Source organism: Filicampus tigris, chromosome 18 (assembly GCF_054856515.1).
Source record: "Filicampus tigris isolate MCC_2025a chromosome 18, RoL_Ftig_1.0, whole genome shotgun sequence".
In the NCBI taxonomy this organism is placed as follows: Eukaryota; Metazoa; Chordata; class Actinopteri; order Syngnathiformes; family Syngnathidae; genus Filicampus; species Filicampus tigris.
The window spans coordinates 2970469-2994592 of NC_141234.1; the positions used below are offsets into that span (position 1 = coordinate 2970469).

The 24124-nt window shown below is 44.5% G+C and overlaps 4 protein-coding genes across 5 annotated transcripts; 1 reads left to right on the plus strand and 3 right to left on the minus strand.

Moving 5' to 3' along the window:
- Window positions 1-570: 570 nt before the first annotated feature.
- On the minus strand, window positions 571-3685 carry pithd1 (PITH (C-terminal proteasome-interacting domain of thioredoxin-like) domain containing 1). 2 transcript variants are annotated; one of them, XM_086014657.1, is made up of 6 exons: window positions 3360-3685; window positions 2404-2447; window positions 2171-2248; window positions 1852-1956; window positions 1635-1743; window positions 571-907 (listed from the first exon to the last, which is right to left on the minus strand). In XM_086014657.1, exons 1-6 carry the CDS (start codon window positions 3543-3545, stop codon window positions 806-808), a joined length of 624 nt encoding a protein of 207 aa, XP_085870783.1. In that variant the 5' UTR covers window positions 3546-3685; the 3' UTR covers window positions 571-805. The 2 variants fall into 2 exon arrangements, with proteins under 2 accessions (XP_085870783.1, XP_085870782.1); XM_086014656.1 differs by having other exon boundaries at window positions 1852-1971.
- Window positions 3686-4685: 1000 nt separating this feature from the next.
- Window positions 4686-12237, minus strand: eloa (elongin A). The gene is made up of 12 exons (XM_086015394.1): window positions 12026-12237; window positions 10618-10674; window positions 10429-10541; window positions 9337-9905; window positions 8783-9120; window positions 8543-8654; window positions 7928-8080; window positions 7672-7769; window positions 6544-6724; window positions 6226-6355; window positions 5886-6043; window positions 4686-5807 (listed from the first exon to the last, which is right to left on the minus strand). Exons 1-12 carry the CDS (start codon window positions 12095-12097, stop codon window positions 5746-5748), a joined length of 2043 nt encoding a protein of 680 aa, XP_085871520.1. The 5' UTR covers window positions 12098-12237; the 3' UTR covers window positions 4686-5745.
- A 291-nt stretch (window positions 12238-12528) lies between these two features.
- klhl43 (kelch-like family member 43) lies at window positions 12529-21173 on the plus strand. Its single transcript, XM_086014550.1, has 7 exons — window positions 12529-13134; window positions 15157-15596; window positions 15682-15830; window positions 15974-16320; window positions 17382-17681; window positions 17750-17925; window positions 18172-21173. The coding sequence occupies exons 2-7, from the start codon at window positions 15277-15279 to the stop codon at window positions 18992-18994; spliced, it is 2115 nt and encodes a 704-aa protein (XP_085870676.1). The 5' UTR covers window positions 12529-13134; window positions 15157-15276; the 3' UTR covers window positions 18995-21173.
- A 420-nt stretch (window positions 21174-21593) lies between these two features.
- On the minus strand, window positions 21594-23659 carry rpl11 (ribosomal protein L11). The gene is made up of 6 exons (XM_086014551.1): window positions 23564-23659; window positions 22687-22837; window positions 22357-22463; window positions 21944-22075; window positions 21756-21866; window positions 21594-21673 (listed from the first exon to the last, which is right to left on the minus strand). Exons 1-6 carry the CDS (start codon window positions 23567-23569, stop codon window positions 21644-21646), a joined length of 537 nt encoding a protein of 178 aa, XP_085870677.1. The 5' UTR covers window positions 23570-23659; the 3' UTR covers window positions 21594-21643.
- Window positions 23660-24124: the final 465 nt, after the last annotated feature.

Genomic DNA, 24124 nt, shown 5'->3' on the forward strand with positions numbered 1-24124 from the left:
CAAGAAAATACTCAAAAAAAAGGAAATACATTTATATTATTCTGTTTTTGTTGTACTGTCCTTGAAGACCTTGTAAGGCATTAATAAAGCTTGTTTTTTTCTTCAGTACATAACATACGCCCAACCTCAATTAAAAAAAAAAAGTGTATTTCATCAAAACATTCATGTAAAAACGATTTTCTATAAATTAACATCTGAAATTAAAAGTTGAAAACTATTTGCAAGAGGTGTCGGAAAAGTCGCTAAATACAGTATAACCAAAACGTTAAAGTAGCAATAGTGAGTGACTGCTTTTGTAGTCAAGTTGTTTGTGCAAGGTGACTATAACAAAAACTCATCATGAGAAATGAACTCAAATTAATCGCTAAAAATCAGTAAATTGTTCAGCTTTACTTTTAACGTGAATCAGTTAGTATTCAATCAACTATAAGGGTCCAGAAATGATCAAAACTACTCAAATCGTTAGGAGCTATAAAATCCACTTTTAGAACAAATCTCATAATGCTCAGTTATATATCACAAATTTTCAAGCGCCTTTGTGGGAAAGTAAGTCAACAGCTCCTCACGAGATTGTCAGATCTCAGCATTTTATTTGAAGCAGATTACAAACGCTTGTGAATTCGACCTCCACATTGCCAACCCGTGACGCTCCAGCACGTTTTCGAAAGCTCGTCAGACTTGAACGCTTGGTGTCAGCGTCGCGCTTGGCTAGCTCGCCAACAACATGCGGCAACAAATGCGTCATTGCGCTGGCTTGACCCGCGTCAATGACAGCCTCTTCCTCCTCCTTCTCGGATGTGAAGCTTCAGGAAATAAAGTTGGTTTGCGGGATAATGCTCTCCACCTTGTGATCGGCGGGGTTCGCCGTCGCCTCGTAGGTGCAGATCGTCACTTCGTGCCGGTGAGCCTTCAGACAAGAGAAACAATAGTCAGCAGCGTTCTATGTAGGAAAAAAAAGTAATTCTACGTACATATGAATATAAAAAAAAAAACGAAACAATACTATACTATATATAAACATTACCCCTCCAACCCCCACAAAAAAGTTGGCAATAAAATCGTCTGATTAGAGCACCACGTCAATGCTAATTAGCGTTAGCATTAAGCTAGCAGGGGCTTTGCTTTAGGCAAGAGGAAGTCAACGCAGACATTTTTTTTCAAGAATATGTTCTTGCTAGCCCACTAGTTGAAACAGGGCATTCTGATAAAAATTGAGTTTGTGGCATAAGTGTTAATCCACTCGTTTTTAGCCATCTCTGGGGCGGCCATTTTGTCTTCTGTCGACTAAAAATGACATCACCACTGCTTACAACGACCAATCACGGCTCAGATTCAGAAAACAGGTCAGCCGTGATTGGTCGTTGTGAGCAGTGGTGATGTCATTTTCAGTCGACAGAAGACAAAATGGCCGGCCCCAGAGATGGCAAAAAACGAGTGCATTTTGCTGCTTAACTTATATTCCACAAACGCAAAAATTAATCAGAATGCCGTGTTTCAACTAGTGGGCCTGCTGGGAACATATTCTTGAAAAAAATATGTTTGGGTTGACTTCCCGCTTTAAATAAGTTAATCAATTGTTTAATTTAAAAGCACGTATCAAACATCTTGAAGCCTCTGTTTTGATCAATTCAGACCTCAGAGTATTCTCCCCTGAGGCCGATGTAATAGATCCGGGTGCTCTCGGCGCCAAAGTTCTTAGAGATGTGAATGGAAAGGTGCTGGACGTTGGAAAAACGGGCGATCCTGCAAGTCAAATGCAGAAAAACGGGACGCTCAGCCACAGGCTTAAACAAAATCAGGAAAGGCTTGTGACAGTAACTCGAGCCGCGCTGTTCGGTGAACGAAACTCACTTGGTGGGGTACTCCAGCTGAGCTTCAGGGTCTCTGTTGAGTCTGAAAGCTTGCTCTGGTTCTCTGCCGGTGTCATCAAAGGACATCTGGGGGATGTTTTTGTACCTGCAAGGAATGTCTCTGCATAATGAAACTCAAGATATTACTAAGGTTTTCACAAATCTTCCGTATGCATCAGTTCATGATTTTTTTTTTTTTTTTACATTCTACTTAAAAATTCCTCTCTGTTGTAAAGTTAAACAAATGCTAAAAGACAAAGTATTGTAAAACAGTCAAATGCCTTTGATTCATATCTCTGTCGTTTTACGCTACCACTCACAATCGTATCTCTGCCGGATGCGATTCGTCGTCCTCTCCGGAGATGATGACGCCTTTCAGCTTGACGCTGCCGGTAAATCTGAGAACACAAAGAAATGAAAAGCAAAACAAAACGGGACGCGGCAAAAGCAGTAGCGCAAGACTGGCGTGATGCTTGGAAAACGGTGAAATTGGATGCGTTTCGGCGGCGCGTGGTGTCGGATCATCAAAACAAGAAAATTGTGGACAGCTTACGGGATATTGAACAAGAGCTCTTCGTCGGCGTCACTCTCGACAAACTGTATGGAAAAAATAACACCGCTTAATGCGAAAATTCTAAACTGCAGCAGATATTATCACATAAATTGTGCAGCAACACATAGTGAATAACAATACCCTTGGGCATTTATCCTCTGAAAGAAACGATTAATATTAATACTGCAGCTTACTGAATTTTGTCTGTTTTATACTACCCTCTGGTGGCCAAAGCGATTACACCAAGAGCACAATGACAATGGGCTTTGAAGCATAAAATCCCTCAATTGTTTTAATAATTGATTAATCTGTTGATTAATTGGACATTAAAACATTTTTTGTCCTATCCATTGATTAATCAACATAGGATAAAAAATGTTTTAATGTCCATCCCTTTATTCAAAAACAAGGCATTATTCCAAATTGACAGTGCAGAAGGCGCACTTACAAATGAATTATAATTAATTTGCAGGTGTGTTCCAGAACATGTCAGAAAATGTTGATTGTTTTCCCAAATGAAAGCAGATATTTGCAAATATACCATCATTCGGTTCCAGCACCGCTAAGACAACATCCAAAATGTTTGTTGTGGGGTTTTTTTAATACAAAAAAAGGGCACTGTAGAGTATTGTAATAACATCAATAAAATGTAGAGGTGCAGTAATGAATTGAAAAGTATTTATCAAATTCATTTATAAATATAATTGATTGTTTCATTTAAAATAGCCCAAATCCTTGTAATTTCAGCCTCCCAACAGTAAATATTCTTCAAATTCCGTTGCGCTCCACGAAAGCAGACTGATTATCTTTGTGTTGATTCAAAATTGTTTCAGTGCACCACTATAAATAAAATATGACCCACCTCCCAATGCGTGGTTCTTTTGCTGACTGATGCCGTTTGACTTACTTGACATGTAACTGATTTCCCAGTTGTCAAAGTAAGAAGGCTCGTTTACCTTTTCGCGATCGTTCCGCTGGTCCCACGGCTTGAACACCAGCTTGCCGTCGCCGTCCCTGCTCTCGTTCAGACACTGCAGCTTGTCGGTGTCGATGCGCCGATACAATCCGTACTCGACGCCCCTCTCGGCGGGTTCGTGGGCGCCCTCGCAACTGCACCCGTGGTCGTGGTGGTGGCCGGACATGGAGGCGACAGACGCAGAGCCGGAGCCAGAGAGCGAGCGACTGAGAAGCCTAATGCGGAGGAATCCTCCGGACGGTAAACAAGTTTCACTTTCAGGTGCTAGACACGCCGACTTCAAAACAACGCGAGGTTGACGTTTACTTCCGGGTTAATAGTTTCAAAATAAAGCTCACTGTTGTCTACTTGTTCAGTCTTGATTTCAAACAGTAGCGGGCCAAACTTTTGTCTCATTCATTCATACATTCGTAGATTTTGCTCAAATCTATTGAATGATGAATCATTTCTCCCTTATTTATAATGTATGTTATTATTGATTAAGCAATTACTTAACATGAATTAATTGTAATTGTTTTTACTTTACTCGTATTTTTAATGTTATCTTCAATAAATTAACCATTTTAAGCTAGAACGATTGAAAAAAAGGCTAATTTGTAGTTTAATTATATCAATGATATAATAAACGAACTGTAATAATGCACACGTATCTTATTTTATGAATGTTTCTAATGTTATTGACAATGCATTAAATAAATGAACCAACTATGTAATGAAAATGAATAAGAACTTTAGAAAAAACATACCGTTAATTTTTACTTCGTTTTTTTTAATCTTCCAGAAAATTACCATTACTATTATTATAACTATTATCCACATATATGAATGTATTAAAAATATGAATACATTTAAAATGTAACAAAATATTCTAACAGCACTTTTCAACTACACCTATAAAATATAACATAAAAATACGACATTGTTTGAGTCACGACATTACAACACTAGTAAAAAGTACTGCTGTTGCTATTGCCTTCACTAGAAGGAGAATTAATATCCAGCTAATCGGAAGTATAATATAGCTGGCAGGCAAAATCCTGACTATTCAGCTGTCCCCTAAAACATTCCATCTGTTCAACTATGAATATTATGTAGATAAAGTAAGCAAGTCACTTTCAGCACTTAAGATTGGGCAAACATTTGTAAATATAACTATAGTGACCAGAAGTATAGTACAGATTTCTGGAGAAAAAAAAGTACCAAATTGTGATATATGTTTCAGCCCGACGCCGCGATATATAGATATTATATCTATAATATAAAAAACTAATATCGTGTAACATGACATGACGACAGAGGCACACAGTTTGGGCAAAAAAGTCAAATTTAATAAAAAAAAAAAAACAAAAAAAAAAACGACCATAGAACATTTATTAAAATCTAATAAAATTACAGGTTTTCCATCTACTTCCTTTTTGCGCGCCAAAGACAAGCAGGGGGGCATCTGGTCTACATCATTAATAGTGTCATAAATACATCTCTTAAAACAAGGTCAAGGTGGGTATTTTCCTCATCTTCTGGTTTGTCACAGTGAAGCAGATAAAGTGGATATTTACACAAAGGACGCACAGTGGACAGCAGGAAAGAAAACTTTAAAAAGAGCAGCTCATTGATCCTTTTGAGCCCCCTCCCCCTAAAAAAAAAAAAAAAAAAAGTCAAAGATGCTGAATTGTGTTACTTCAGAGCAGTCAGTGAATGTTTTGCGACATTTTGCACTCAATTTAAAAGACACAGTCATCATGTTTTCACCCAAAGCGGACATGACAACAATAAACAAATGACCCATTCCTTATTAAAAAAAAAAAAAAAAATGTTGGTGTGTACAGAGCCTCAGACATGACAAGGGGAAAAAAATACTAATAAATTGTCGGCACAAAATATCACTGCGTGAAATACTCATTTGCGGGTTGAACCTCAGTCCTATGAACAACTCGGACATTTGGGTAAGCAAATGCAACGCACCTTGTACCATTCCTAGCGTGGCTTCGCTGCATTTGCTTACCCAATTTGTCCAGGCACGCTAAAAGTCATTTGTGCACACGTTATATACCTCATTGGTGGCCACAAATGACTATTTTGCGCATACATTGTGGTGACAGATCAAAAAAAAAAATGTCGCCCCCCCCCCCAAGTCATGTCTGGTGGGCTTTTGTGCATTTGCTTCCTAAAAGAACCGTTTTGTTTCCACACTGACTCAGCCGTCATTTAAATACCTATTTAACATTTAAAAAAAAAAAAAAAAAAAAAAAAGCCCAAATCAAATACAAGTTCTGCCCTTTTCCCCTACCGATCCCACAAAGTTCATGTTTAGTCGGAAATGTGTTTTCAGGACACTGCCTTGGATAAAAGGTTTCAATTAAAAGCATTTATCGGCGGGAGAATCTGTTCTTGAAAGCTTTGATAGTTTTGGCCATCATGGGGGCGATTTCTGGAGAAAAAAATCAAAAAAAGTCAATGAGACGTTGAAGTGACTCGACAAGCAACATTTGAACAAAGCGTGTCTTACTTTTGCCTTGCGGCTTTTCCCGGGAGGCGTGTCCTGCTCCTAAGGCTCCCGCGCTCGATGCCGAGGATCGTGACGACCCGGGAGAAGGGTTGGCGAGAGACGACGAGGACGATGACTGGCTGGACTCGCCGGAGTAGTCGATGGTGGCCGGTCTTATTCTGGAACAGGAGGGGGGGAGGGGGGGGGGTGTTTACAGCCAATCAGCCCTAATATAATTGATGTTTGACATTTGAGTATCGACACCTTCTTGCTATGAAATGGTTTGGACCAATATGAAATCGATTTTTTTTTTTTTTTTCTTTTTACAAGATTTTAAAACGTTTTGGGATGTGTTACTGACTTGATGGGCGTGGCAGCGGCGGTGGAGGCCGCCGTGGAACCGTTGGTGGTCCCAAACTTTTCTTGCCGGCGCCGCACGTCCCGAGGCGGCTTGGCCACCGAGTTGACGAACGCCATCTTGACTTGTCGCTCTGCCCGACAAAGGTCAACCACACACACTCAAGACTCCAACGCCCGAGAGAACCCCCACAAAGTCGCATTTTTAAAGTAAACGTGTAAGCTAACTTTGTTCCTTTTAAAATCAAGTAATCGGGAAAGTAACGGGGGGGTTACTTTTCCAAGGTAACGGCGACAACACGGACGATGAGTGAGAACTCACCTTTGGGCTTGTTGGCGTGCGCCATGCTGATGTTTTGCGTGAGCCGGCGCAGGCGCGCCTCCCGCTCGTCGTGCAGCCGCAGGTACATCTCCCGCCAGGACTCGTACTCCTGGGGCGTCTCCCGCTTGAAGTCGCGCTGACAGTGGCGCATCCACAGCTCGTTGGAGTCCTCTGTGAACCACTGACCAGACACACGCCGAACGTTAAGCATTCTCAGCTCGCGCCCGTTTTTTCTCTGGCAAACGTCATTGGCTCTGTGTAACACTCCAAACGCGCCCCATTTCTTTTGTTTCTCCGCGCCTCAAAAACGCTAAAAGTGCACGCAAAACGAGAGACGGGTCAAATAAAATTGGCCTCTTGGCAGTTTTAAGGCGCACCGAAGGCGACGGAAGTCTGTCCGCGTTCCACTTGCGTCCACGGTCGGACAGCTGACCGGGGGCGGTGTCAGCGGGGCGCCCGGGTGTACCGGTTCCCTGTAAATCCCCTTGTCTTTCTTGCATCTTAACGAGACGTCTGTCCCGCCGCGCGACGACACGGCTTTGTTGATGTTCGCCATGGATACCGCAGGCCCAAAATGGCCGCCTCATCCCACAATGCAACGCGGGTGCCAAACGCATGACGTACGGACTGTATTCATTTTTAATTACACACACAAAAAAAAAAAAAAAAAAGGAAACTTTGTTCTGGGGCCCGAATGGATTAATTGCGTTTTTATTTGTTTCCATTGTATACATACACATGCTTAGTTTTACAAAAAAAAATGTTTATTGTAATCATTTTATTTTGTCATTATTTACAATATTTATACCAACCCGTTCTTTCATTTGAGGAATACCTTTCTAATTAATATGAATCCTTTTGAATTGTGCCCAAGTAGAAAGTTAAAGTGTGTGTGCAAAAAAAAAAAGTTAAAAATTGGAGTTAATTTACAACATAATTTCAAAATAATTCATATATTTAGAGGTGGGCGATATATATCGTTATCGATATCATCGCCAATCGTGCGTTCACCATGTGCAACTTTACATTATCGAGTATTAATACCGCCTCTGACTCGAGTCGGTAAAAAAAAAAAAAATGAATGCAACAAACGATACAAGACTTTGAATCTGAAAGTGTGCGCGAGACCTGATTGCTCTGCTCGATGCGGTACAGCTGCTCCGGAGTACAGCGCTCCAGGACCGGCCCCAGGATCTCAAAGGGGACGCCTCCCACCTCTTCGATGGCTGAAAGATTGACAAAAGGATTAGAAAATTATGGAAGGAAATAAAAATGAACAATAATGATAGTCAAATTTTTTTTTTTTCTTTTTCTCTCAATGAAAAAAAGTGAACGTCATCACCCGCCTATGCATTCATCTCGCCAAAGGTGTGTCGCGACTCACAGTCAATGTTATTCTGCAGCACGCGGATGCACTGCTCGTAGAGCGTCATCATCCGCGGCAGGTAGGCCGACTTGGATCCCGAGTAGACCACCATCTTGGAGTTGAAGCGCTTGCCCGTGAAGCCGGCGTCCTCTTCGTCGTTGAAGACGGGACCTGCCACGGAAGGAGTCAAAACGTCAAAGCATTGTGACAACGCGACGACGACATCGGCAAACTAGCGTATACGGCGGAGGGGGGCGGGGGGTTAACCGTGTACCTGAAAAGCCAGGATGTATCATGTAATCGAGTAAAGCGCAATTCTCCAACGACGGCAATAGCGAAGTAAAAACATTTCAAATGAACCCTGAAAGCTCATGCATGATATTAATGAACAAAAGCGAAAACAAAGACAATTTTCGCTATTATTGTTAGCTTTAGCTTGATTCATAAACGTAAGATGTCGTTTTAGTTAGTTGTTGTTGTTTTTTTTTAAAAAGAAAAAGCCTTTTCATTTTGATTGTATTTCGTGAACAAAAATCTTTTTTTTTCCAATTTAAATTTGATCCCTTTTGATGAGAGAGGCTGGATTCAAAATCAATTTCAAAAAAAGTAGTCCTCCCGCGCTCTCCCAGTTACCTTTCCGCCTCTGAGGGGACAGCGGCGTGATGTCGATAGAGGGCAGGGGTCTGTAATCGGGTTGGATGGCCGGCAGCGGGATTTCGGGAAGCGACGGGACGGCCTCCACCGCCTGCACGGAGACACGCGGACAAAACATGGACGTGGAATCGGCGTGAACTGTGAAAAAGCGCTGTTGCTTCCGACCCAAAATTTTTCGGGGGAACCCGCTTGAAACGTCAGTGGCCTCCGCCTCCTTACCCTTTTACGTTTTTCCGGCACGGTCGAAGAGGAGCCCGAGCGGGACCTCTTGGCGCTCTGCACGCCGTTTGCTTTGCTCCCTTTGGAGGATGAAGACGAGGACGAGGCGGCGGGCGCGGCGTCGCGGCGGGAAGACGTCGGCTTTGTCGCGGCCGAGGACGAGCGAGAAGGGCGAGCGTGCGAGGACGACGATGCCGGCGTGCCCTTCTTCTTCTTCTTAACGGAAGACGTCGTCGGCGCGTCGTAGGTGAGGAAGGACTCGAAGGACATGGTGGGCGTCTCAAAGTCGTCGTTGTCCTCCTCGCTGCCGGGCGAGTCCTTCTGTGCTTGCGGTCGCCCTGTCGCGTGATCAAAACAAATTTACTTTGGGCAAAAAAAAACAAAAAAAAAAATGTCAGCTCTCAATTGAAATTCACTGTCAAACTAAAGTCATCGAGGTATTAAACAACCACATGCTAGCAGATAAATCCAACAACAAATCGTCACGTGAATGATTATTTTTTGGTGTCGACTGTGGAATTCCAGTTGGCAATTTTCGTCGCCGGAATTCTCACCGTCATCGCCTCCCTTCCTGGTCTCCTCCCGCTTGCCGCCGTCCGACTTCCTGCCGTGCTTGGCGGACTTTGCGGGCGGGCTGCGTTCCCTGTCGGCGTTGCGCTTCTTGCCGCCGTCGCCGCGGCTCGTGGGCACGTGGCGCGCCCGCGTCTCGCCGTCCCTGCTGCGGTTCGAGTGGTCGCCGTGATGGTGGTCTTGGGGGTTCTTGTCCGCTTTGCTGGGTTTGCCGTGTTTGCGGGGAAGCGGCGGCAGACGGGGAGGAGGCGGAGGAGGGCTGGGCTCCGGCTCCGGCTCCGGCTCCGGCTCCGGCTCGGGGCTGTCGTACTTGTCGGACTGGTCGCTCCCAGGCTGCGGGGGGCTGTACTGCCGGCGCGGGGGTGGTGAGGGGGAGTAGTTAGTGCGATAACCTCGCTCTTCTTCCTCCTCCTCCTCCTCCTCCTCCTCTTCTACGGCGTAGGTATGCTCCTCTTCCTCGGGGGAGGGTTCACGCTGGCGTCTATGGACGGCCACATCGGCGCTCCGGGAGTGTGACCGCGGTGCCTCTTTCACATGGCTGATGCTGCTTCGACTGTCAATAAATACAACAAACAGAATAAAAGGAGTGTTTTTTTTTTTTTTTTTTTGGGGGGGGGGGCGTTTTTTAATTCGGCTAGTATAACTGACATTAACCAGTCAACCGCTACCTCGATAGTAACATGACAGCTAATGAGGATGTGAATCTTTTTAAAATATTGGCAGGATCTAATATGCGTCCTCATGGTCCATTACATCCCAAAACAGGCATTGAAAGCGGTGTTCTACAGGGCTCTCTTCTAAGCCACCAGTCTTTTATTGATTCCGACGCTACCTGAATGCATAGGTGTGTTAAAAGTTATCGTAACTATGCTAAACAATTGAGACAACTACAAAATAGTAATAAAGAATGACCTACAAGGTGTACCTGTACCAAGCCAATCGTAGTTTCACCCCAAACAAAACGTAGGCAGTGAGCGAGAATGTTTTCACATTGAGGTAGTGTGCACTTAGTTGGGTGAGATGCCCAGCCAGTGGCGTGTGGACCTCATGTCAAAACCAACTAATGACTAGCGCACCTGTCAGCCGACTGCGGAACAAGTTTCTTCCACTTGGCTACCAGGTTTCTTGCCACCTCGGCGGCTACTTCATGTTTCCGGAATGAGTTCACAGTCTTTCCCACTCCAGTTTCCTAGCAAACACAAAACGTTGCTTGAAATCCAAAGTGAGACTAACGCATGAGATAAACGAACAAAGGTCAAACTCACCACCAGGATGTCGACGGTCATCGGCAGCTCGCCGAGTCTTTTGAGCGTCTTGAGGAGCTAAGACAAAAGACACAGAAGGACATCACAATTTACTGGTTTGCAGTTGATAGCCTCAAGCTGCTTTTGACTTTGATTATGAGAATAAACATGTAATTAACAGATACCTGCATTAACCATGATCAAATGACATCTGTGTGGTTTCAGTCTAGACTACTTTTTTTCCGGATTTAAAAACTGCATTGTGACAAAGGTAAAACTCATGTCCCTCTTTTTGGTTATTGTGTTACTTTGCTGCTAGGAAACATGTCCGTTCTGTTTTGGCAAAACAAACACATTTCTGCCTAAAAAAAAGTGAATGTCCTAAACAATTGTAATTGCATTTCCTTTGTGTGTTTTTTTCTAACAGGAATGATCCAAATTGAATTCGACATTGCGAGTTTGGGCTTATTCATACCCGGAACGGTGTTCATTTTATTTATTTATTTTTAATGCCAGCGTATGTTAGCTGCTCGGCTAGCGGCTACAATGGCCTACAATGATCCACACTGGTCCCGACATCAAATCAAACGACTCGCGAGGTGGTTTCCTCATTAAAAGCAGCATGTGTGTGAACAGTCGTTCTGGTCGAGTCAGTTGCGGTTTTTAAAAATGTAAATAGGCAAAGTTTAAAAACATCTTTCATGCACCGTGACGTCTCACACGATGCGTTCATATACCATCGGAAATTAAGCGACTATCAGTCAGCTGAACAAAAGCACCTCAATAGGTGTGATTGTTGACATCGTATAAATAACTACAATGTTGAAAAATATCACAGATATTAATCAAAGATGTACAAATAAGACAAACTAGTCTTATTATGCGGTAATACACTGTCTACCCTATATTATTGTGATATACGGGATAGTAAATAAACACAATGATACAAGATGAAATGAAAAATTGCATGTGGCAGTGTTGCACTACAAAAAGACAAACACGAACTTATTGACCAAACATGTGTAATTTGGCACTAAAAACATGGATAGGTTATGCCTAAATCTGGTCAATTTGAGTAAATTAGACAAATTACACAAAAGGGTGCGATTTGAAGTCACTATGAGGAACGCAACCAAAGGGTTATTTATATTGAATGTAAACCTTAGAACTGAAGATGAATGAACGTAAGGACGTAGCAGTGCTTAACTTAAATCATTTGTGCGTCTTCCATATTACTAATATAGCACAGTGTCGTCACAAGAAGGCCCGATGATCCCGATGTCAATGAACGCATCGCTTTAGACCCTCTGCGGGACCTGCCAAGGCCTCCGCTTCGTTCGGGGTTCTGGTGACAAACGGCCTCGGGGTGTCAAAAGGCCGCCGTTCAACACTTTGCCAAGCCCCTCAACCACATCCGCACATGGGTTACCTTTCGCGGCTCCGGGCTCTCCATGAGCCGGGACTGAAGTCTGTCCACTGTTTCCAGCAGCTCTTCCGCCATGTTAACTGCTGGCAAATGCTGGCCCCGGAAGCGGCTTCATCTCAACGGCAGCGGGGAAACAAAGTTTCCGCTACCTTAGCGCGGCGTTTCAAATACAAATAGGAAATTGTTGATTTTAAATTTTGAATTAAGTGCAGCGAAAGATTGTAATATATATTCTGACAAAAATACATTAAAAAAGATTAAAAAACAGAGCGGAATATTAAACATTTACAGGGAAAACGGAAGTAGGTCACATCAGCTGAGCGCCTTCTGTTTACGTCGACAAGCGTGTTTTTAAGGGCCTTTATTTGAATTTATTTGTTTTAAATATGCTTAATCGATGGATGGCATTATCAGATCATTAAACAATGTAATAATGTAATTGTTAAAAACATGTAGGATTAAAATAGCATATGTGGTCAAAATTCTTTCAAATATTAGCCTTTAATATCACTGAACAGATAATTGCGTAATTATTTTTCAAGGAAGATGCTTTAAAAAAAGATACATATCAATTTTATTTTGATTAATATAACGAGTAACATGCCTGACCACTTGGGGGCAGCAGATATACATCAGTGAGACAATTCTTATTTGGAGTAGAAAATACCCAAATTAACTGTAAGGAAATTAGTGACGAATATTACATGACACTTTGTTTTAACTTTTTCCCCCTGACAAACATGGGAACTTTCATTTTGAACATTCAAATCACTCAAGCCCAAACTCTCTGGGTGTTGGGCCTATCAAGCGGGCTTCTTATGGGTTATTTCTGGCAGGGTGGCTGCTGAGGGTGCCTCTATTTGGGCATGGAGGTGGTTTGATGTGCTCTCAAGGAGGCACTGCAGTCAGGGGGGCGGGCATGCGTTGAGGTGGTGGAAACCTACGTCACAACTGTAGCTTGAACCCTGCGACATGGACCAACGCATACAGACACAACACAGCACCCTGATTGAGTGACAGGTGGGACTGAGCGGTGAGGAATCAGTGAGAACATCAACAAAGCAACAGGAAGGGAAAAACGGGTGAAGAGTCCAAGCAGACAGGAGAGGAAGGTAAACTGACGCTTACTTTCATTTATTAGATTTTAATCGGGCAGCCCAGCGGCCTGGTGCACAGGTTCTCAAGCTTTACAATAATATAGTGGGCCTGAGTTTTTGTGAAAAACAAGACTGAGGTTTTATTCATAGTTGCATGCATATCGTATTCTACCGCCCCCCGGTGGCCAAGGCGCGCACACTAGCAGTAATGAATTAATCATGATGTACAAACTGTTTACTTCTTTACATTTTCATTAATGGTGTTAAATGCCTTTACACAATATGAGGGTATTATATAGTTACATTTTCAACAATCACTTCCTGAAGAATAAATGCAAATAAATGCGTGGCACTAAAAAGTTAAATACAACTGAACTGTACATGAGCAGCGATTCTTTTGCGGACCACTTGAGTGAGCCCGTGTACCACTTGTGGTACTAATTCAGATCCCACTGTTGAATGGTGTGACATACTTCATTTCAATATTTCCAAAAAAAACCCCGTTACAGACAAAAAAATGCTCCGACTTAAGCAAGCTACTTAGCCGTTTAGCAGGGTAACTTTGGCGCGTTTGACCTTTTTAGCCCTCCTCGACAACTTGTAAATGTTCTGAACCCAATTTAAATCCACAAAGAAAAAGTTATTGCCAAACATAATCGGACACAATCAAAGCCAAGGTAATATTGGTTAGCCAAACAGAGAAAGCTAATTTTAGTGTGCTATTATTAAGCTAACGATACGCGACTTACTCACACCTTTAGCAAATGAGCTTTTCGTAGTTAAAAAGATAGCCATTAATTAAATACAGGCTGCTGTATTTTTTTTGCTTACATCTGAGTGTAATGGCTGACGTAAACAAACGAGCAGTGTGCCAACACTTTCCGATGCTATCAGCAAAAAAGGAAACATGATCCAATCCGCTCGAATGTAGGCGACCGAAGCATGAGCTCATTAGCCCCCGACGGCCCCTCGAGTGGGGGCATCATTTGAAATAGCTCAGCTCAGAGGAGCCACACATGGACAAGACGGGACGGGATAGGACAAGGGTGACCCGGCGCTGCAGGACGGCAGCTGTTGGCCGTGTCACTTTTTTTTTTTTTTTTTTAAAGTCGTGACGTTGAGTTAAGCGACCAATCAGCTGCCGCGGGATTGGTTCAGTGGCATGGAAATAATGTCCGGTGCGTGGAAATATCCGGGCCAAGGCCGGAGTGGAACGCAGCTGCCGTCGTTCAACCCCCCCCCCCAAAAAAAAAAAAGTGACGACCTGAACCACCATGACACTTTGTTGACACCGAAACCCAGCGGACTTTCACACAGTAATAGGAAACTAGAAAGTGTGGCGGTCAATTTCAGCACAGCTTTTCAGGATCAGTCACTTTCACACAGAACAGCAACAGGGGGGGGGGGGGGGGGGGGGAGCCGGCATGATGGGCAAAGAGAAAGGGCTCTCTGGTCCCTCAAGGACACCGTACAGAGCATAAACAACTCAAAATAAACCAATTGTAAGAAGTACAAAAGATGGAAGGTCATCTTAAAAAAAAAAAAAAAAGGATTAACGATCGAGTATTGTTGAGAGAATTTAACCAAAATAGTCTGAAATTTCAAGAAAAAAATATTAGCAGATTTTTTTTTTTTTTTTTTTAAGATTAGATTGTAATTTCATCCGAATACTATTTCTTTTTCGGAAAAATACTTTATAAATACTTTTTTCAAAAAAAAAAAATCATCAATAGATAAAGCATCGTAATTGTTAGAGAACGTCCAATTATTTTCCGGATACAGATTGCAAAGTGAAGTAATACTTTTTCAGAAAAAAAGGCCATCATTTAAGAGAGTACTTTCACATATTTCAAGAAAAAACAATTAGAGAACGAACTTTACAAAAAAAAAAAAAGGACGTGCAGTGACTGATACCCCAAATAAAGTCCAGCTGTTCTAGTAGGCTTTTCCTGGCACCTATAGTCGGTTACTTAGTTTACAATCAGCGAGTTCCACTGTCAATTTTGCTGGTGAAACAAATGTTTTTATGTTTGTTAGGTGCAGCGTGTTGTGTCCAAACGCCTGAAACAGAAGAAAAGAAAGAACAAAGACAAAAAGGACCGGTTCGGGATAAGACAGAAAGCTCCTCATCCTCGTTAGCGAGCGACAGCGAGTGAGATGGCCCCCAAAAAGAAGGCCCCGCGCCCGAAAAAAGCCTGCCCGGACGCCCTCCCGCAGGTGGCGGCCGAGACGGCCTCGCCGCCGACCCCGAAGGTGGAGCGGCGCGGCGACGGCGTGGTGGTGGTGGTGGAGAGCGCCGTGAAGAAGATTGAGCAGATGGCGGCGCTGGACATCGCCCAGCTCAACAGCCTCAACCTGCCCCTGCCGCCGCCCGTCCTCAAGCCCGGAGAACGCGGCCTGGGCCTGGGCAGCGAGCTCACGCGCCCGCTGCACGGAAGCGCCATGCTGGAGGAGCTCAGCAAGATGCGCCAGGAGAAGTGAGTTCAACTAGTCAGTGTATTTTTTTTTTTTTTTCTTTCTTTCTTCCCCCACGTAAATCTGACTTGCGAGCGTCCTCATTAGGTTCCTGACCGATCTGGAGTTGAGCTGCAAGACCAAATCCTTTGACGTCCACAAGCTGGTGATCTCGTCCGTTAGTCAGTACTTCAGGGAGATCCTGGCCAAAGATCCTGACATGAAGCGTCTAGAGCTGCCCTCCCTCTCGCCTCTCGGTAGGAGCAAAGTCGAAACCCCCCCCAAATGGCCAACAGTTAGAAGGCCTACTAGAACAGCCGGACTTGAGCCGCTTTTCATTTGAGCGTGCGTTGAGCGCGCGAGCGAATGCGATTGGTTGACTGTGGCCGCCCGCCGTCAGGTCTGGCCAACGTGATCACGTTCGCCTACCTGGGCCGCGTGCACATGTCGCTGTACACCATCGGCTGCACGGTGTCGGCGGCGTCCACGCTGCAGATCCCGCAGCTGCTCAAGATGTGCAGCGACTTCCTGCTGGCCGAGCTCAACGTGCAGACCTGCGTGTACGTGTGGAACATCGCCGCCGCCTACGGCCTGCCGCCCGTGTGCGAGGCCGCCCGCCGCTTCGTGCTGGACAACTTTGTGCAGTTCGCCGACACGCCGCTGTTCACGCAGCTCACGCTGGAGCAGATCTGCGCCTTCCTGCGGGACGACTCGCTGGCGCTGCCCTCGGAGATCGTCGCCTTCCAGGTACGGATCAACCTCAGCCGTTCTATTCACGTCAGAGTGAAACTTTTGACAGAGAAGAAAATACAGCCTAAGGAAAGCATAATAACAAGGGACTCGTGTGTGTGTGTGTGTGGCTGTCACCCTGTCACAATAGAACGGGACTCGGTAGATGCCAAACGATTCCAAACTCGATCCGGGTTCTAATGGGGGAGGAATTTCCTACGTGGCTCGGCGGCCTCGCGTCTATTTTCATCCAGGCGTAAAATCCAAACTGAGAGCAGCTGCTGCTCTGGCGTGTGACACCGACCGCTTTCAAACAAAATCAAACAGCTGAAGACCAAAAAAGAGCTCGGCGGCATTATTAACGCCACCGCCAGGGGGTGCCCTGGTCCGCATATGCCAAGCGCAATACAAGAATAGGATATACAAAGCGACGTTTACCACGGGAACTGCGTTTTTAATGTTTAGAAGACAAGCCGTGATTGCACAAGAATAACGCCATCGTTTTGGGGGGGGGGGGGGAAATAAAGTTTTTGTTTTGTAACAATAAAGTTGGATTTATGGTTAGAATAAATATTTGTTGGAGGCGGTAATACATTTTTTTCGGCAAAAAAGTCATCTTTTTTCCAAAGTTGGAATATTATGAGAAGCTCTCGGATAAAAATGTGAGTTTTTTTTTTTTTTTTTTTAGAAGAAAATAGGTTTATTGTTTTTATAATACTTTTATTCTATTTATATATTTGAAAAAACATTGCAAATTAAAAAAATAATTTATTTAAAATTATTTTTTTTTAATTACAGATATAGTCTCATAATAGCATCAAGACTAGTCTTGTAATCTTTTTAATATAAGTTTACTTTTATAAGATTACTTTTTTCTCTCTAAAAAAAGAACAGTCATAAAAATTAAAAAGTAGTAAAAAAATAAAATAAGACTGTAATATAAAGATTAGGAATTGTCATTTCATGCATTTTTACAATACTGTATATTTTCATCTTGTCAGTGTTTGTAACTGAATTACGACGAGACAAAAAAACGTGAAACTGATGTGATTTTGCGTTTTGGCGGCGCGTTTTCCCAGCTGGCCATGAAGTGGCTGGACTTCGAGGCGTCCCGCCAGCCTCACGCGGCGGCGCTGCTGTCTCACGTGCGCCTGGAGACCATCCCGGCGGGCGAGCTGGTCAGCCAGATCCAGACGGTGCCCCGCATGATGCAGGACCCGCAGTGCCACCGCCTGCTGGTGGACGCCATGAACTACCACCTGCTGCCCTACCAGCAGAACGCCCTGCAGTCCCGCCGCACCCAAGTCCGAGCCAGCCAACACGCCCTGGTCGCCGTCGGCGGGCGGCCCTCCCTCACCGAACGCGCGCTCAGCCGCGAGGTCGGTCTCGGGAATTCCCCCCTCGAACTGAAAGCCCGCCTTGACCTTTGACCCCACCAAATGTCCAGGTGCTGTGGCGGGAGCCCCGCGAGGGAGGCGCGGCCTGGCGTCACCTCACGCAGCTGCCGGCCAAGAGCTTCAACCAGTGCGTGGCGGTCATGGACGGCTTCCTGTACGTGGCGGGCGGCGAGGACCAGAACGACGCTCGCAACCAGGCCAAGCACGCCGTCAGCACGCTAAGCAGGTCACAATAACATACGCGCAATGCTTACGCAAAACCAACTCGGAATATTTTGTTTAAATTGTGAGGGGGAGGGAAAAAAATCTGACTTTAGTCTTGTAATATTGCAAATGTTTCCCAGTTACTCTTTTTAACTTGTTTCTCTATGAAACTGTTGTGATGATAATATAGATTGTTTTGGTCGATTCATTTGCGTGATTCTCGTAATAGCGATAAGAAAGAATACGTTTTGTTCTGTCTCGCGCGCAGATACGACCCTCGCTTCAACACGTGGCTCCACCTGGCCAACATGCGGCAGCGCCGCACGCACTTCTCGCTGTCGGCCAGCGGGGGGCGCCTGTTCGCCACGGGCGGCCGTAACGTGGAGGGCCTGCTGGCCACGGTGGAGAGCTACCTGCCCTCGGCCAACGCCTGGCAGATGCGCGCCCCCATGGAGGTGCCGCGCTGTTGCCACTCCAGCGCCACGCTGCCGTCGGGCGACATCCTGGTGACCGGCGGCTACATCAACTGCGCCTACTCGCGCTCGGTGGCCTGCTACGGCGTGGAGGGCGACGCCTGGACCGAGAAGCCCGCCTTGGAGACCCCCCGCGGCTGGCACTGCTCGGCCACGCTGGGCGGCAAGGTGTACGTGGTGGGCGGCAGCCAGCTGGGGCCCGGCGGGGAGCGGGTGGACGTCCTGGCCGTGGAGGTGTTCTCCCCCGAGGGCGACGGGGCGTGGAGCCGCGCCGCCCCGCTCCCCCTGGGGGTGAGCACGGCCGGCCTGTCCACCCTGGGGCCCGACAAGCTGTACCTCGTCGGAGGCTGGAACGAGGCGGAGAAGCGCTACAAGGCCGCCGTCCAGACCTACCACCCGGCTACGGACAGCTGGGTCCGCGCCGAGGACCTGCCGGAACCCACGGTGGGGGTGTCGTGCTGCGCGCTGGCCCTGCCGCCGCGGAACGCGCCGCGCCGCCAGCAGCACCGCAACACGCCGACCCATGAGGAGGCGCAGCAGCAGCAGCAGCAGCAGCCGGCCGGGAAGAACCGGAGCCGGGAGAGCAGCACGTCGCCGCCACAAAGCATCACGGCGTAAAGGGACCGTCCGCCGAGGACATCCGGGCCAGCATCTCTGCTCTACATGATATTCATCGCTAACGGAAATCAGCTCGCGGAAAAAATGATCAGAGAGTCATAAAATACAAAAACAACTGGTTAGGGTAAACTCTGACAGAAGAGATCAAATGAGCCGCTGAGAACTAGAGTGGGCTAACTGTTGTTGACGTTTTGCACGTTTTATGGCTGCAATTAAATCTCGCACGGTTACAACTTGGTGACTTATATGGCGACGATTTCTGTATTGTCATACACCGGGGGAAAAAAAAGTTGGGTGACCTCTAAATTTCAAGTCAACAATCTTAGATAAAATTTTGAGTTGGGCAATTCAACAAAGTATTTTGCGTTTTTCTAACGTAAAAATTGGCTTTCCGGCATTTTCAACAATGAAATAAGAGTTTACATAGCTAATTGTTCCTTTTAACAATTCAGCAAATTGTTTTGAGCAATCAACTTGCTTTGTTGTGAGAACTAACATTGTTGCCATAAATGTCAACCATTTATATTTTAAAGTTGCTCCAACTTAAATGACTGTTTTAGACCCCCCCAAAAAATACGTTTTTTGGGTTTTTTTTTTTAACACTGTACAGTTCTTGATTTTAATACCTCAGATCTTAGCATTTGCCAGATATGATTTTGGACTTGGATCATTTTGCTTGCACGTTTGACTTACAAACGAGGTGCTGTAATCCTCTTCAGTTTCATGGATAGGATCTTGGCCAGTGCTATCGAGGTTGACTGAAAGAAAAGAAACTACAATTAGGAAAAATACAGAAAAAAAATAAATAAATAGTGCAATAGTGGTCTAAAAACAACCAGCCGTCTCAGTTAGCAAAATGTCATGATTACATTCACTTGTAGTCACATACTGATACATTATCACCCGAGTTTAAGCGCGACCTACTTTCTGAGTGGTCTCTCAGTCTCAGAATGTCACTTTCTGGGACGTTTTTGTGGGAAGCGAAGTCTGGTTTCATGGCAGCCATCTTGGAAAGGGGGACCAGACACCCAGTGTTGAAGAGGTTCATCCGAGTGCTGACTGCTCCCTATAAGTCAAAATTGGACCTGCACCTTGATTTAGACAAGTATTCATCAGAAAGATTTGCCTTCCATTAAAAAAAAAAAAAAAAAAAAATCTGCTCTTAAAATTGACAGAAATAAAAGTTGGCCCAGTCTAGTTCTTAGTGGCTCAAATTAGAATAATCCAACTCTGAAAAGAAAAAACATGCACTAAATCCCTAAATTGGGATAAATCATAGGTCCTACAATGCTGTAGAATTAACAGATTCAATTGGGGTTCAACTCCAAATCTTTACATTACAAAATGCAACGAAAATAGATCAAAACGACAAAGTAGTGCAATTATGAAGTAAGATTAGAGTAAATCCAAATCAGAATAGAAATAAAATGCCAAAATATAAATTTGGGTGATTAATAAAAATGTGAACGTAATTAAGCGCAGTGAAATTAGACATTAGGATTGGAAATGATAGTGATAAAAATGGAAAAATAGAACAGGGTAAATATTGAAAACGTCAAAGTTAAGTGCAACAAAGTATTAGATGAATGTACACTAATTACCAAGTGCACGTACTGTGTGCCCGATGATTACGATTTATTCAGTTACAAATGTTTTATTTACTTCCACCAGCTATCTAAATTGTAAAATTTTCACCTTTTTAAAACGATGAATGAAGGAGCACTTGCGGGGTCCGGCATGTTCTCAAGAGGTCTGAAAATGAGAAATACTTGTGGAGAGGTAATCTCCCGAGAGCGAGGAAGCAGAAAGCTGAAGCGAGGACGACGGAAGACGAAACGGGAAGGAGAGTTGGAAGCGGTTGGAATGCGGAGCCAATCGGCCATTGGCACCGATATCACTTTGGTTGTGGCGTCTGGGAGGTTAACACAACACCGCTCAGGGAGACGAAGCAACGAAAAACAAAACGTGATCGTTGGTATGTTATCGACGTCATCACGGCAGTCTAAATTTGAAAGGGAAAAAGTTCATGTATCGAAGACGTCGTAAGAGAGGAAGAATGAAGTCATGCCACAATTGAAACATTCTGTTAACTACAATGAACCAGTGAGACGCCCGTGTTAAGATCGGAAAAATTAACATGTCATGTTTTGGGGTTTCACTGAATAAAAGCCAAGCTGAACAAAAAGGTGCCTTTGACATTATTCTCACAAGAGCATGATGGGAAATCAAGTTCATAGTCATTCGGATTTTTGAAAGCCACACTATTTTATTTTGACTGACAACCATCTTTCAATGAATTTGTGACATGGCAACATCTATCAAATGTAACAAATTTTACGGACTTTCCATGAAATGTAACTTTTTAAAAGGTCTTTTACATCAAACTCAAGACTTGCAGATATCGATTTGTTAAAAAAAAAAAATCAAAAAAAAAAAAACACTGCCCGCAAACAACTTGTTCAAGGCTTTTCCCCCCATCAAATTTAAGACTTAAAAGGCTGTCCAACTATCTTGCGCATTATCGACTATTTTTCTAGTCAAGACAAGCGTTAACTACAACAAAAGTTTTTCAATTAAAATAAAGACACGACCAGTCTAATCTTTTCTATTATTTATTAATTTCTTAAAAAGGCATCAAAGGTGGTCCTGTTACTTGCCAGGGAGGATGATGCCATCGTACTGAAACGAGAAGACAAAACGCGGCCGAGTGTTATGAATCGGCATTATTTGACAACGTCCACTCAACGTGCGCTGCACTGACTTTCTGCTGGAACCAGCGCATGGACTCCTCTTTGCGGATGCGGTGCCTGAAGCCGATGCGGCCGCGTTTCCGCTTCTTGTCTGCGATGCTGAAGCCGGGTCGCCCCAGAACCTGAACGCGACGGTTTAGTCGCAAAAAATGAAGTCCACCCGAGATAAAAGGACGAGCCCACGGCCCAAGTCACGTACCACGTAGAAGTCGAGTCCGTAGATGCCGATGCTGGGGTCGTACTTGATGCCCAGGTCGATGTGCTCCTGGATGCCGAAGCCAAAGTTTCCGGTATCGGAGAAGTTGTTCTTTCTCAGCTCGTACTCACGCACCTGCAGCAGTGACACTTCGCTTGAATTTCCTTTCACAGCAGAACGGTTCTTATTTCGACCACGAAAAAAAAAAATGGGCCCTACGCGTGTACTTCGGTTTCTAAAAATATATGAATACATAACACATTTTGTAAATAAAACATAGGTTTGTAACAGCTCTGAGAAGCAGAGTTGAAAATATTTTGGGGCTCACAGTGTCAAATATTGAACATGAGAGGGGAGTAAAAAGTAAAAAGTGACGTCCCGGCTTGTGCTTGTCAGGCGCCCACACACCAACACACCCTGAGTCCTTTCTCCAGGATCTCCTCGGCTTTGGCGCCGCGGACGGTGCAGTGGACGGCAATCTTCTCGTTTCTGCGGATGCCGAACGATCTCACGGTGTAGCGAGCTGCAACAAACACGCACAAGACAAGGGAGGGGGGAAGCAGACGTGAATCCCTCGAGTTGACCACTGAGCTGAAGTCTCACGATTTGCTGACATCCAATGATGCTTTTGCTTAAACTCTTTTGGGGGCTACTACATAGAGGCGTTCAACTTTTGATTGCACAGCCCCAGATGCTGCATGTAAACCCCCCCCCCCCCCCATTTGTTCCGCAGCCAGATCGCTCACCCTTAGAGAAGACGGGGGTCTGTCCCGTGAGCTGCTCCAGCACTTTAGCAGCTCGGGTCAGCCTGTCGCCACTCTCGCCCACGCAGATGTTCAGGCACAGCTTGCGGATGCGCAACTCCCTCATGGGGTTCTCCTTCTTCTCACCCTGGTCCTGATAAACAAGAGTGGACGGATTTCAGTAAGAATACAATGACGGCAGCTCGCTCACATTTTCAAGTGTCATAAATTATATTCAATTCTTTGGTCATCTATGACAGCAACATAAACAGACAGAACAATAAATGCTCTTCCACAAAATTAAAGTTACATTTAACCTGTAGATCCACCTATCGCCAGTGTCACCAGATTTCATGGTAAGCCTTAATTGGCATCATTGTTTCCATGTATACACAAATTACTTTTTATTTGGAAGTGCGCCGTGAGGTTTTTGTAGTGTTAAGCATGTGCTTGGTTAAAGAAAGTTTGGGAACCCTTGGAGAACATGCGCGTACATATTCCCGCTGTTGGCTTCACCATACAGCTCCAACACGCAAGTGAAGTCGATTAAAAAGGACGTCGTCTTGTCATATTGAAAAAAAAACTAACGAAAAGGTCTACTTGCCACGTTGCTAAGACTGCCGTAATGAAGGTGAACTCTTCTTAAGAGTAATGGACGTTAGGGCTCTTATTTTCCGGCAACTAGCCTTAGCCACTTAGCATATTTCCGGGCGATTAATCATGTTCATCGGCGGAATATGACTTGAAATGTTTCGATGGTAAGAGTATCTAAATGTCTGTGAGTGAAATGGCCACTCATAAGGGTCTGCAGCTCCGATGTTTGCAGATTTCGACGGCGTCTTCGTAGCAGTTCATTCGTTTGCACTGATGTGCTACTCACCGCCATGTTGGATCGCTAGAAGAGAACGTATCACTTCCGGTGAGGAATATTTATATGCACGTGCTACCCGGAAAACAGTCCGACGGTAGATGGCGGCTTGAAACACCTTTCCGCGTTTTTTTAACGAATACAGTAAATGCGAAAATAATAACTATTTTGTTATGATTGTCAAACAATTCATGTGAATTTATTGTAAATTGTAATGCATATCTACACTTTCATACAATGAACATTTTGGGTGCGTTATAATCAATCATGATATTATTATATCCCAATGCCAGTTGTGTTATACTCCCAATTTTTCGTAAATATTACAAAAACCTTAATTTGCTCAAGGGCACCTCAATAGTAGTATGAAACCAGACTAGCATCTTTCCAAAAACCTTCTACATTTTTTTGTCCACAGCAGGACTTGAACCTTTACCCTCCGGTTAACAATACAAACATTCACGTACTTATAGGTAAGATACACCAGCTCCAACTGGTTAAATAGATATATATTTTAATTCCTTTTAGAATCTCAATAATAAATTGTGATGAGTTTATGTGCATTCATTTGGT